Raw genomic sequence first — 13,024 nt, 5'->3', positions numbered from 1 at the left:
TTCGTTAGGCAATGGGGTTCAGTGCACCAGAGGAGTAGGGGTTGGATAAAGTTAGGGTTCAGACATGTGCTGGATGGTGGTGTGCCACTGAGATAGTGGCCTGAGGGATCAGACGGCAGAGGTCTGCCTGATGAACGGCCCAGTCTTGTCCATGGGCAGTCCTGCTGCTTGCACTGTGGTACTGCACTTCAATGAAACTGGCCCGGGAAGAGGGCTTTGTAAGGGAGGGCCAGAGCCTGGGACCTGGGGAGACCCTTCCTCTCTCTCCACCTCATCTTGAGGACAAGCTTCCTCTGAGAGGCAGAAAAAAGTGGCTGTTTACAAATTTGGCAAGAACAGCCCAGACTTGCTTAGCAAAGCCAGATTCAGTTCCCTCAAGGAGACCAGGAGGGAGTGCACAGACTTCCACACTGCAGGGGGCCTTGGTCAGATGATCAGCATGGGGCAGCAGTTCCTCTGAAGGGCAACAAGACTTCCAGGGCCCAGCAGCTCCATTTGGAAGCGAGGAGACACACTGGCCTAGAAAGCCAGGACCACGAGAAGCCTGCTGCTTACAAGGAGGAGGGAAAAGGATGAGCCAAGGCCACAGAGAACCTAAAACCACTTTTGCTTTCTCTTCCTTTGCCCCCAGCCAGCTCAGGAAATCACTCTTGGCTTTGCTGATCCTGAGAGAGCTACAAACCCACAGTTCCCTCCTCTTGCCTCAGACAGGCCACCGTTTCTCTACCCTTATCCTTGTGTTTAAAACATTTTTATTAGTGTTTTTTCTTTGTCTTAAAATTTTATAAACAGCTGTTTATAAAAACACAACAAATACACAACACAAAACAAAACTTGGTAAAAATAACTCACTGTATAGTCCATATACTCAGACGGTGTGATATATTTATATAATAAAAGATGAAAATAGTCACTTTCCATAATAAAAATAAGTTCTATTTTTGTTTATTTTACAATATACTTAATATTCTCTCTTTTGCCTCTTGCTCTCCAGCTTTCTCTCCTTCATCCTGAATCTCAAGGAGGTTCCACGTGGCTGTTCCCCAGCCCAAGGAGCTGGGGTCCGAAAGGCGGAGGATGGGTGCGTGGGTAGCAGAGGGGGGCTCAGGAACACGCGCGACAGCCACATTCCAAGTGTCTCTCCACCTCTTCCACGAATGAGGAGCCGTCTGTGCACTGGAAGACATATTTCCGCCGCTTGCTCCGAATCGGCTGGCAGCACTGGCTCCCGCAGCCCCCGCGGCATTCCATGATGGGCACCTTGGACGCCGTGGCACAGGAGGCATAATCTTTCTGGCGGCGGATGGCTTCACGGACTATCTCCCCCATACACGGATTCTCTGAAGAGGGTAGAAAGGTACTATTAGGGCTCTGGTGGTAATAGGGTCTGGCAGGTCCATAGACGGTTCCCTGGTCGGCTCTCAGGAGATACCCGTGATCCGAACCTGCACCTACTTGTTCACTGGTGTGGGACCAAGGAACGGTGGGACCAGGAGGTGCAGGCCGGAGCAAGAGTAGGGTTGAGGAGATCACGTAGCTGTAGTCAGGTCAAACCTTTGTTTCCCCTTATAAGATAAGGTCTAGCAGCGCCTGGAATTCGTCCTCATGTAAATGAGGCGTCCCCCACCCCACCCCGCATCTTGGCCCTGACCAATGAAGTACACTCACTGCTCCACGCCCTCTTGCCCCACAAAGGTTTAAGTAGGCCTTGTTCCTCCCAATTAATCAGGCTGCCTCCCTGAGAGTTTGTTCTCTCTAACCCAGCTGGTCTGCCTGGCTCCACCTAAACTCCTTTTCTTTTTTCTTTTTTTTTTTGTTTTTTCGAGACAAGGTTTCTCTGTATAGCCCTGGCTGTCCTGGAACTCACTCTGTAGACCAGGCTGGCCTCGAACTCAGAAATCCACCTGCCTNGGAACTCACTCTGTAGACCAGGCTGGCCTCGAACTCAGAAATCCACCTGCCTCTGCCTCCCAAGTGCTGGGATTAAAGGCGTGCGCCACCACGCCCAGCTAAACTCCTTTTCTGAAGCAGTGTAGCCATGTAAACTCCAGGCAGTTCCTCAGTGGGGCTCAGAGCCTGAGAGGACGCCAGGCTGTCCAACAGCAAATACTGCAGGTGCCCAGCCCAGGCTTCTGTGGTGTGCCAAGAACCTATTGCCTACTGCTGCCCGAGGAGAGAAATCGCCTAGCTCCGAGTCGGTGCCAGTCAGGAGATGGGGCAGCATGAAGGTGCTCTCTTCTCTCTGACTGTTGCCATCTGGAGGTCTGTAGTCCATAGCCACCCCCACCCCTGGCTGTCTGTAAGAGCTCGCCATTAGACAGTATGGTAAACATGTACTTGGCATTTCTTGTCTGATTGCTTTGCTTGCGCTGGGTACTTGGGGTAGCTTGTTAGCCTGCAGGGACGTCCCCCTAGAGCCTTAATGCTGAGTCCTCTTCCACCACCATATTACTTAGGCTTTACAGTAACAGTGCAGTTGTTTTAGGGGAGGACTTGTGACCAAGAGAGAATTGACCTTCTCAGGGGCACACAGATTTCTGTTTTCAGGACGTGTTGGTTCTGACTTTTGGGAGGCCTAATTTGGGGCTACAGAGCTATTCAGACTTCACAAGAGCGCTTACTGCTTGTCATGGTTTCAATATGCCCTGCCCAGGGAGTGGCACTATTAGGAGGTGTGGCCTTGTTGGAGTAGGTGTGTCACTGTGGGCATGAGCTATAAGACCCTCATCCTAGCTGCCTGGAAGTCAGTCTTCCGCTAGCAGCCTTCATCAAGATGCATCTCTCTCAGCTCCTCCTGCACCATGCCTGCCTGGATGCTGCCATGCTCCTGCCTTGATGATAATGGACTGAACCTCTGAACCTGTAAGCCAGCCTCAATTAAATGTTGTCCTTATAAGAGTTGTCTTGGTCATGGTGTCTGTTCACAGCAGTAAAACCCTAACTAAGACACTGCTCTTCTAGAAGACCCTAGAACACAAGTTCCGTTCCCAGCACCCAGGCAGCACACAGCCACCTCCAACTCCAGTTCTAGGCGATCTGGTGCCCTCTTCTGGCCACCATGGGCACTGCACTCTCACACATTTCTGCTCCCAACACTTGGCAGATCCCCAGGTACCACATATTCTATGTAGCACATTTTCTACCGAGAAACCCAGAGGGTAGCATGGTAGCCAGCCAGTGTCCACCACAATGACCCCATTACCCCCATCTCCTGCTCCATCTTCTATGAAGTAGCCTCCCTTGGTGAATGCACGGTACGTTGACTTGGAAATGGCAGTACAAGTTACTTCTCTGCCTAGGCCATTCTTTGTCATCTGACGGTTCCCTCTGGGGGAAGATCAGGAACTCTTTGACCCCCCTCCCGCTTCTCTCCTAGGTCCTCTGTCCCACAAGAACAGCAGACTCACCTTGCTCACAGTGATGGCCACTGAAGCCAGGCTGGCACAGGCAATAGGGCTCCCCTCGATCTGAGATATGACACTGCCCATGGTGGCACTTGAAGGCTGAGCAGGCACTGGCAGAGTCATTCTTCTGGTCACACAAAGCTCCTCCATAGCCCTCGGCACACTTGCACACGTAGGAGTCCCCAGTCGCCACGCATGTCCCATGACTGCAGCTGTGGGCGGGGGGGGGGGAGACCAGAGTCAGTGCTGCTAGAACCTTCTCTGTCCTTCCAGCCAGGGGACCCAGAGCTGTGGGGCCTTGCATCGGGTACAGCCCTCCTTCAGCCCAGCATCTAAGTGTCTCATTTCATGTAAACCCCGTGTTGGTGGCCGCGTAGCTGGATGCCACTGTGCCCTAGCGAATGTCCACTGCCAGCTCTGACCACGACGGATGCCACTCTGCTGCTCCCTACAGTGACACGAGAGTCCTCAGTGCCAGCTCACAGCCCAACAGACTTTAAGCTTCTGTCAACGTTAAAAATAACTGGTTTTTTTGTGTTTTTTTTTTTTTTTTTTTTTTTTTTTTGAAAGGGTTTCACTGTATAGCTTTGGCTGGTTTGAAATTCACTTTGTAGAGCAAGCTGGCTTTGAACTCACAAAGATCTGCCTGTTTCTGCCTCCCAAGTGCTGGCCTCTGGCAAAAATAATTTTTAAATATTGCATTTTATTAGTGTGTGTGTGTGTGTGTGTGTGTGTGTACACGAGTGTTCAAGTGGGTGTGTGGGCACACGCTTGTTACAGTAGGCTCTCTCCTCCTACTATTTGGGCCCTGAGGGATTGAACTTAGCAGCAAGCTCCTCTACCCACTGAGCCATCTTGCTGGTCTTTGTAAACATTTTAACCTTCCCTCAATTTAAATAGCAAACACTATTGCTACTGTTACTGCTGCTACAACAGGTTGAACAACCCTCATCCAGAATGCCCCCAAATCCAAACATTTTAAACAGCAGCATGGGTTCCCGTGAAAAATCCTCCCCTGACTTCATTGATGAGCTGCTGATAAAACACAGACACACTGAACAGATCATATGGAATTATCATCAGGCCGTGTGCGTGTGTGTGTGTGTGTGTGTGTGTGTGTGTGTGCACGTGTGTGCGTGCATGCGTGCATGCATGCGTGCGTGCTGTCTATGAAATAGGAATGACCTTTGTGTATAAGCTTCATTCTCATCCTCTCAGTGTCTCAGAGGAACAGGTATAAACTCTAAACTGTGGAAAGAAACCATAGATGTGAAGCATCTCTAGGGTCAGGCATTTCAGACAAGAGACATGCAACCTGTTCTCAGCGGGTGGCACATGCGGTGTGCTGGGCGCTATATTAAGCACATTAGACCTTGTACCACTCCACTCCAAGACAGCCCGTCCTTCAGTCCATCTCCCAGAGTAAAGTCCACATTTTGTAATACAAAAAAATATTTAGAATTACTGTATGTATATTATGGCTTTGCCTGCACGTATCTATGTGCACCATGTGCCTGGTGCCTGTGGACACCAGAAGAAGGTATTGGATCCTCTGGAACTGGAATTACAGGCAGTTGTGAGTCACCATGAGGGTGCTGGGGACTGTAAGAGCAACACATGCTCTTAACCACTGAAAACATCTTTCTTTTTTTCCTCAAAAAAATTGAAAAAGATTTATGTGTTTTTATGCATGTGGGTATTTTGCCTGCATGCGTATATGCATACCATGTGCGTGCCTAGTGCCCACAGAGGCTGGAAAACAGTGTTGGATCCCCTGGAACCGGAGTTACAGATGGTTGGATGATGTCCTGGGGTTCTTTTGGAAGAACAGACAGTGCTCTTAACCACTGAGCCATCTCTCTCTAGCCCCAGCTCTTTCTTTTAAAAATATTACTTTTATTTATTTATCTGTCTATTTCTGTGTGTGCACATGCAATAGCATAGTTGTGGAGGTCAGGGGACAACTTGTGGGAGCTGGTTCTTGCCTTCTATTGTGTGGGTCCTAGGGATTGAACTCAGGTCATTGGGCTGGGAGGCAAAAGCCTTTACCTGCTAAACCATCTCTCCAGGCCACAAAGCCCAAATTTTCAGTCATGATATATTTCTGAGCCTACTGGGATGACAGTGAAGTCAAGATTCCTGTTAATTCCAGGGCCAGGCACATACATCAAGAGTGCCGCTACAGCATCCCTTTCTTCCCGGCCAAGGCTGTCATTTCCCGACTTGTTCAGCCAGCCACATTACCAGTCTAGTATTACTTTTGGCTGAATGCAATTTCTAGGCATACTGGGACTCTTGTATTTAGTACAAGGCCCTGCACACAGTAGGCCTTCAATAAACATTTGTTGATTGAGTAATGGATGATTGAACCATTAAACGTGATTCCGACGTGCATTGTTATGCGGACTTAGTACACTGTAGTGTTCACAGGAGCTGGAATTTCTGCCTTCTGTTTTTGCTGTGCTGTGTTTGGGGTTCTGAGTCCCTTAAGACAGCGTTTTCTAATCACAGTACAGAGTCTGGCAGTGGCTTTCTCAGGTCCCAAGGGCTGCCTGGTGGTGACAGATATTTTGAGAAAGCTCTCTTCACACCAAGCCAGTCATGCTGCTTGGATACAGGAGCCCCAGGTCCTGGCATTTTAAGCAGTTGTGCTATCCATAGTAGGACCACAGCTCCCAGCACCCATCAGTGTTCATTCCTTACATGCAGGCAGGGCAACTTATGCTCAGGACTCACCTGTGACCAAGGCAGGGGTCCCGAGCTTCCTGATCACACAGCGGACCGGTCCATCCCGGGTGGCACTCACACACTACACTGTCCTTCTCCACGGAGCGACACAGGCCGTGACGACACACAGTGCAGGACTTGCAGCCAGGAGAGACCCCCAGGGACTGTGGGGGGAGGGCCTTGAAATCCTGCAACTCGTTGTTGATGCGCACCTCGTGGATGCAGCCGTGGAAGCCGCCCAGCGGCCTGTCCGCACCCTGGCGTAAGGCTGAGAGGCCCGTGGAGGTGGGGATGCCTGCGGGAGCGGGAGAGAGCCGCAACAGCCTGAGGACACGTCCTCGTCCAGAGGGAGAACACACACAGTGCCTGTCTACAGTCACCACACAGAGCTCAGAGTTCGCACGCCAAAGCCCTGGGCTTATCCTCACAGGGACGTCCATGTGTCCTTGCTTTGGAACTGTTAAAACTCAACTTATCACCAGTTTCTAAATTCAGAGAAAAAATTCTGCAAGAGTCTGTATTTTGAGCTTTCAAAGGAGAAGGGAGAAGGTCTGTCATCTTCTGACAAAGTTCCCCTGGCTTAACTGAGGCCCTCCCCTTAGGCATGGCGTGGGTGGAGGACACTGGATCACCCCGCTGCTCCTGTCCCTAGTTCCTGTTCAAAAGCCCACCTCAGTCTGCTGCAGCCTGGAGAGGAGACAGAGTTAGGGAAGCATCTTGCTTCTGTGAAGCTTTGGGGTTCAAGGTTCCCAGACTACTTTATCACCCTCTGTGCTACCCTGGCATCTTCCTCGGGGCCCTTTGTAGACTCCTGGCAAAGGCCTGATCTTGGATCCAGGGACATCTGCCCTGTGTGCTCTCTCCTTTTACTGTTGGGCAGATAGCTGTGTGTGTGTGTGTGTGTGTGTGCAGCATACATACAGCCCTGGGTTCAATCCCCAGCAACTGCATAAACTGAGCATGGGAATTACATGCCTGTAATCCCAGCACTTAATAGGTAGAGGTGGGAGAATGAAAAGTTCACCGTTATCCCTGGCTGTAGATGAAATTTGAGGCCAGCCTGTGCTATAGGAGACCCTGTCTCAAAAACAAACAAACAAACAAACAAAGCCCCAGTTTTCCTCTCCATCCTTCCTTCTTTCTCTGCCAGTTCCTCTGCAGGCCCCATGTTGCCTGGAAAAAGTGCCCAGTTTTGTCCTGGCCACAGGGTGAACAGGTACAGGGAGGGGAACAACCCCTTTCCTTATGGAACAGCTATGTCCTAAGATGAGTCTGGGCCAGGAACACTCTGTGTCCCCTGCATCTGGACAGCCTGTCCAAAGTGCTAGGCCCTGGGTCCATGCCAGCCCTTGGCTGGGGACACCGGGGCTGAGGGCTGAGAAATCTGCATTGAACAAACTGCTTTGGTGGCTTCGTGTGAATGCATACCTCGGGGAGAGAATCCTGGGCGCTGTTTGGCTGTTTGTCCCCATTAGGGAAGTGCTCCGGACCCCTCCTCCTCCCTCACACTCCCCCCCAGCCCCGATGCTGGTTTTTCTTTTTTGCATAGGATTCAAGATCCATCAGCCTAGGGGCTTCATTTCAGATCTCAGCAGGCAGCTTGTTTTGCCCTTTGTACAACCTTGACCTCAGTGTGGTGCTTCTTGCCACGTCTAAGGGGTAGAGTAGAAGGGCACCGCCCCGACACTTGCAAACTGCAGCAGAGCCTGGACACCCTTCCATCTTCTTCTTACCTCTCCTCACCCCCACCCATCTGCTAGTCCCACAGAGGTCCACCCTTTTTCCTTTATGAACATCTCTCCAGAGTCTGTTCCCCATTTCAGCAACTAGTTTTGTCGTCACTTCCTCCAGGAAGTCTTCCCTGATTGACTTTGGCAGTAGGTGTCAAAAAGACATTGGGGAGACCCCAGCATCAGTCAGGCCTGGGTATCAGTGCAGACACAGAAAGCCAGAAGGGTAAAGGGGGTGGGGCCAGGGAGTGACAGGGAGAGCGTTACCTCCAAGGTAGAGGGGGCTGTTGCTGCCCACTGCTGGTTGCTTCTGCAGCTTCCCCAGGCTCTTGGGGGCTCCCTTGTCTACCACCAGGTTCAGGGTCTGATTTAGCATCACCAGCTCCACACTGTGAAACTGGCCGTCATTCACCGTCTCCACACTGGACAGGAGAGAAAGGAAGAGAGCCAGAGGTCAAGAGCGCTTTGCGGCCGGGCACGGGGCTGTAGTTGGATTTACACGGCTCAAGTCCTGCTTTATGGTCATTTGGAAACCATGGTGAGTTACAGAAGTTGCAAAAATAAAAACAGAAAATACGGCAAGTTACCCATGCTCCTCTTCAATTACTTCTATTTGGCTCTCAGCTCCAGTTTCTATGAGTGATGTAAGGATAAGGTATGCATGTCATGACCCTTGGCCTCTGCAAGGATAAGGTATGCATGTCATGACCCTTGACCTCTGCAAGGATAAGGTATGCANGACCCTTGGCCTCTGTAAGGATAAGGTATGCATGTCATGACCCTTGGCCTCTGCAAGGATAAGGTATGCATGTCATGACCCTTGACCTCTGCAAGAATAAGGTATGCATGTCATGACCCTTGGCCTCTGCAAGGATAAGGTATGCATGTCATGGCCCTTGGCCTCTGCAAGGATAAGGTATGCATGGTACAGGTTGGCGGGTGGAACAGAGATGGAGGCCGCTCCCCATCCTCTCACTGTTGGGCAGAACAAGAGCCAGTCACAGAATCCCCCTGTCTCAGTGTCCTCCCCCACATGGGGGAGAGTAACGTGCCGGAATTATTGGGTGATCAAATTATTGGGAGAGTGTGATATTGGTGATATTTATATTATTTATGAGTGCTAGTTTTGAAAGCACCAAGTTAGATCCCTAGAACCCCCCCAGAAAAAGCCAGGGGCAGCACTGCCCATCAGCAATCCTAGCCTGGCAGTCAGTTTCAGGCCGGTCAGAGATGGTGCCTCCAAAGATGGACAGCACCAGAGGAACCATACCAGAGGGTCTCCTCTGGCCTCCATGTGCACGTGCACGCACACAGAGAACAGTGACAATAGTAACCCACCACAGCCCGTACCCTGGTGATCTTTACTGTAACTTTGATCCTAGGAGAAAGCAAAGGCAGAGGGGCCTGGGATCCACACAAGTCCTCCAAAAATCCAAACTGTAGCTACCCACCCTCCCCACCCTCCCTTCTTCTTTCCCGCTCTGCTCCTCATGGACCTGTCCACTCTTTGTCCCCACCCACACGTCCTGTCTATCATCCATCCACCCATGCTCCCACGGAGGGCTGAGTCATACGGTCTTAGGTGCTGGCGACCAGTAACAAATCATGAAGCCCACACATCTCCTCTAAATCAAACGGCCAACTTTCGAGCATAAAGTCTAGCCAAGCAGCAGGAAAACAAGGGCGAGGCAGGAGCTGAGACACCAGGGTGTGTGGTCCAGGGATGGAGGCAGGAGCTGAGACACTGGGGTGTCTGAGAGACACCGGAGTGTCTGGTTCAGGGATGGAGGCAGGAGCTGAGACACTGGGGTGTGTGGTTCAGGGATGGAGGCAGGAGCTGAGACACCGGGGTGTGTGGTTCAGGGATGGAGGCAGGAGCTGAGACACCGGGGTGTGTGGTTCAGGGATGGAGGCAGGAGCTGAGACACTGGGGTGTCTGGCTCAGGGATGGAGGCAGGAGCTGAGACACCGGGGTGTCTGGCTCAGGGATGGGGGTCTGAGCAGCCAACAGGCTGTGTGGACGGGTCAGAAGCATCTCTTCTGCAGCGCGTCATGAATGAGGGCAGGCAGATGCCGCCCCCTTGCAGACAAGTTGATTAGTATGAAGGAGAGAAAGAGGGCTAAGCCCTCCTTTAGTTTTCTAACCATGTGCAAAAACATGCAGCTGTGTCCCTGACCAGCCCAGAGCTGCTGCTGTCCTGGTAACTGTGCTCCTGGGACCCATCACTGAAAGGAGGGATGGGCTCTTAGCGAACTCAGTTTCAAAGGTTGCGTTCCAGAGCTGTTTTCGGCCAGTCTTTGAAAGAGTCCTGTTTACTTCTTGGTGACCAGGAAGCAAGAAAGAAGGGGCGGGTTCCCAATGTTCTCTGTAAGCCCCCCCCCCCGCCCCCAGTGACCTCGCCACTTCCTAATAGCGCCAGAGATTGGAGCCAGGCCTCATGCTTGGGTGAGCATTAGGCAGTCTCCTGATCAGAGGCAGCTATGAAGCCAGAGTTCCGCTGTGTGGCCTTCTCTTTCTTTCCTTCCAGAACCAAGTAAGGGTCAAGGTGGTCAGGGCAGCTACTTTCCTGTTTTGGATACACTCAGGCACAGCAAGCAGCACTGTTAGCTCCTTCCTGGCTGTTAAGACCGCCCCCTGTCCCTTCCTGAGCTCTGTGGGGCCGTCCGGGGCCTTGGTGTACGGTTGAGGACCACCAGGCTGCAGACAGTGCTCACAGCAGCTATCGCGGTAACAGGGCTGCAGTGACAATTCTCTGCCCCAGAGACTGTTGGGCTCCCCTGGCTCCTGTCCTATCCGTCCTTAAGAAAGGTGTAAGGGCCAGAGAAATGGCTTGGAGGGCAAAGAGCTATGTTACAGTCAACACCTGAGGTTGATCCTAGAATCCTCGTAAAGCCAGACGCAGTAGTGTGTATCTACAGTCTCAACGTTTCAGGGAGATGGAGGGTGGAGACAGGAGAGCCCTCAGAAGGTCACGGATCCACCAGCCTGGCATAACCAGGAATAAACAAGACAGCCAGTATCAAAGTGGTCGGGAAGACCGAAACACGGGGTCGTTCCCTGACCTCCACAAGCATGCCCTGGCGTGCCCATGCCTGCCCTCACGATCGCAGATGCCAAACAGAGATTTCTGTCAAAGTTGTAAACAATGGTTTTCCAAATCAAAATATCAGTGGGAAAACGGCTATACTGCTAACAACAACAACAACGACAACAACAACAAAGACAGTAAAAGTAAAAACCAAGCTCAGCCTTTATGTTTGCTCTAAGAGAAACGGCCATGCTGCACTGCAAGCTCAGGTGATCAGTGATCGGCTCCTGGAGAGATCATTAGGGATTTCAGGGGAGACGAGGGGCCTGAGAGTCTTTGATTGTCCACTGGGGCCAGACAGTAGCCGTGGCGGCAGTGCTGTAGCTGCCATTGTCAGGCTGGAGGGCTCCTGCCTAGGGCTGCTATGGCCGCAGGCATTGCCAGAGGGGCCCACGGTTCTCTCCGGTGTTTGTGTGCACGTGAGCGCCTGCACGTGTACACGTGCACCAGTTGTATGCCTGGTGCTTCCTGGAGCCAGAAGAGGATGTTGGATCCTAGAACTACAGTTACAGTGAGCTGGATGCTATGGTTTCTGGGAACGGAAAGTGTCTTCTACAAGAGCAGGAAATGCTCTTACCTTCTCTTGTCCTAGTGGCGGTGGGTGGACCATGCAGAAAGGGCAGGAGCTGAAGATCTTCATTTAACCCTGACAAGCCCACAGGCAGAAGCCACATCTTTCCTCATTTGGAAAGGAGAGACTCTCGCTGCCTAGGGAATTAGAGTGCCTCCCGAAGAGTCAGGACTTAAGCTCATGTCTCCCAGCTATGGGAGGAACTGCAGGCCACTGTACAAGAAAGATGCCAAGAGTGGAGATGCCAAGAGTGGCCAATAGGTGGCGACAGAGCCCTGCAGGAACAACGAGTTCCTGTGATTTCTTTAGGTGAGCAGCCTGGGCCTAGGGACCCCACTCTGGCAACTGACTCCTGCACCCTAGTAACAATGCGGGGGTGGGGGGTGGGGGTGGTGGTTAATGGAAGCCTATCCTGTGTCTAAGGCCAAGCTCTTCCCATTCTGGGATTCCTCTGAGCAATCAGGCTTCCCAGCCCTCCAACAGGAGTGACCATGTTTGCTACTTCATGTGTGAGGATCAGATGGGACCAAGACCTTGGCAGTGATGGTGGCAACTCAAACTGCCAGGGTAGAGCTGACTCGTGCATGGAGTTCTGAACCTTAAAACCTTAAAAAAACCTAAGATACAGCTCCCCCGAAACCCCGAATTTCCAGTTTTTCTTCATAGTCTATAGCTCCTATCTCACAACTCCACCCACTGGAGTTCTAGTTAGATGCCCTTCCTGAAGGCTCTTTGGGTAGGGGAGTCCCATGGAAAGTCTCCATACTGAAGGCCTGGCCTTTCCTGGGGCAGGAGAGACCCAGCTGGGCTTGAAGTGTCTGCCTTGTGGCCTACGGCGGAATCCTGACATACTTCCCCACTTCTTATGACTATTGGGGGGCCGGAGCAGCGTCAAGGATGGGCAGAGGGAGGCCCTGGAGCCCAGTTGCTCTAGAAGGATGAAGCCTGCAGGGGCCCTGGCAGCTCCCTCTTTCATGGGGCTAGCTCATGGGGTCTCAGGGGACAGAAATCTGTAGGCTATCAACTCTCCCGCTGGGTCAGCTTTGGTTGGTGGTGTGGCTTTCATTTGAGACTGACATGGCCTTTCAGGCGGCAAGAAGTCACCGCAGTGACTCAGAGGAACGGCCTTTTGTCCTTTCAGTTGCTGTCAGCTCTGAGTAGCACAACACTCACAGAGTGCATCTCCCGCCCTGCCCTGTGGAAACGCCCTTCTTTATCTTCCAAACAGAGCTATTTAGGCCTTGATCACAAATGTCCCCACAGCAGGCTGGAGAGTCTCCAGGGAGGCCTGTGTAGCCACTGTCTGTGAACATGTGTGCCTTCTGTGTGGGAGATGCTTAACCTCATGTCCCCCACACTCGGCCCAGGTGCCTGATAGATGTTTACCAAGTAAGTCAGTGAATGAGAGATGACACTACAGGTTGAACATCCCTTTATCTAAAAACTAAAAATCCAAAAGACTAAAAAAAAAAAAAAAAAAAAAAAAAAAAAAAAAAAAAAAAA

General features: G+C 51.6%; 1 protein-coding gene across 1 annotated transcript in view; it reads right to left on the bottom strand.

Annotated features, from left to right (window-relative positions):
• Nucleotides 1-735: 735 nt before the first annotated feature.
• The window catches only part of Slit3 (slit guidance ligand 3), a 582,461-nt gene continuing 570,172 nt past the window's right edge, over nucleotides 736-13,024 (bottom strand). The window contains exons 33-36 of the mRNA XM_021213834.2: nucleotides 8,129-8,283; nucleotides 6,141-6,426; nucleotides 3,408-3,616; nucleotides 736-1,340 (exon numbers count right to left, since the gene is read on the bottom strand). Of these exons, the coding sequence (XP_021069493.1) occupies nucleotides 1,105-1,340; nucleotides 3,408-3,616; nucleotides 6,141-6,426; nucleotides 8,129-8,283 (886 nt within the window). The 3' untranslated portion in view covers nucleotides 736-1,104. The remainder of the gene's footprint in view (nucleotides 1,341-3,407; nucleotides 3,617-6,140; nucleotides 6,427-8,128; nucleotides 8,284-13,024) is intronic.

The sequence above is a fragment of the Mus pahari genome, chromosome 14 (genome assembly GCF_900095145.1).
Source record: "Mus pahari chromosome 14, PAHARI_EIJ_v1.1, whole genome shotgun sequence".
Taxonomy (NCBI): Eukaryota; Metazoa; Chordata; class Mammalia; order Rodentia; family Muridae; genus Mus; species Mus pahari.
Note: the sequence above shows the minus strand (reverse complement) of the source record. Positions and strands in the feature narration are given on the sequence as shown.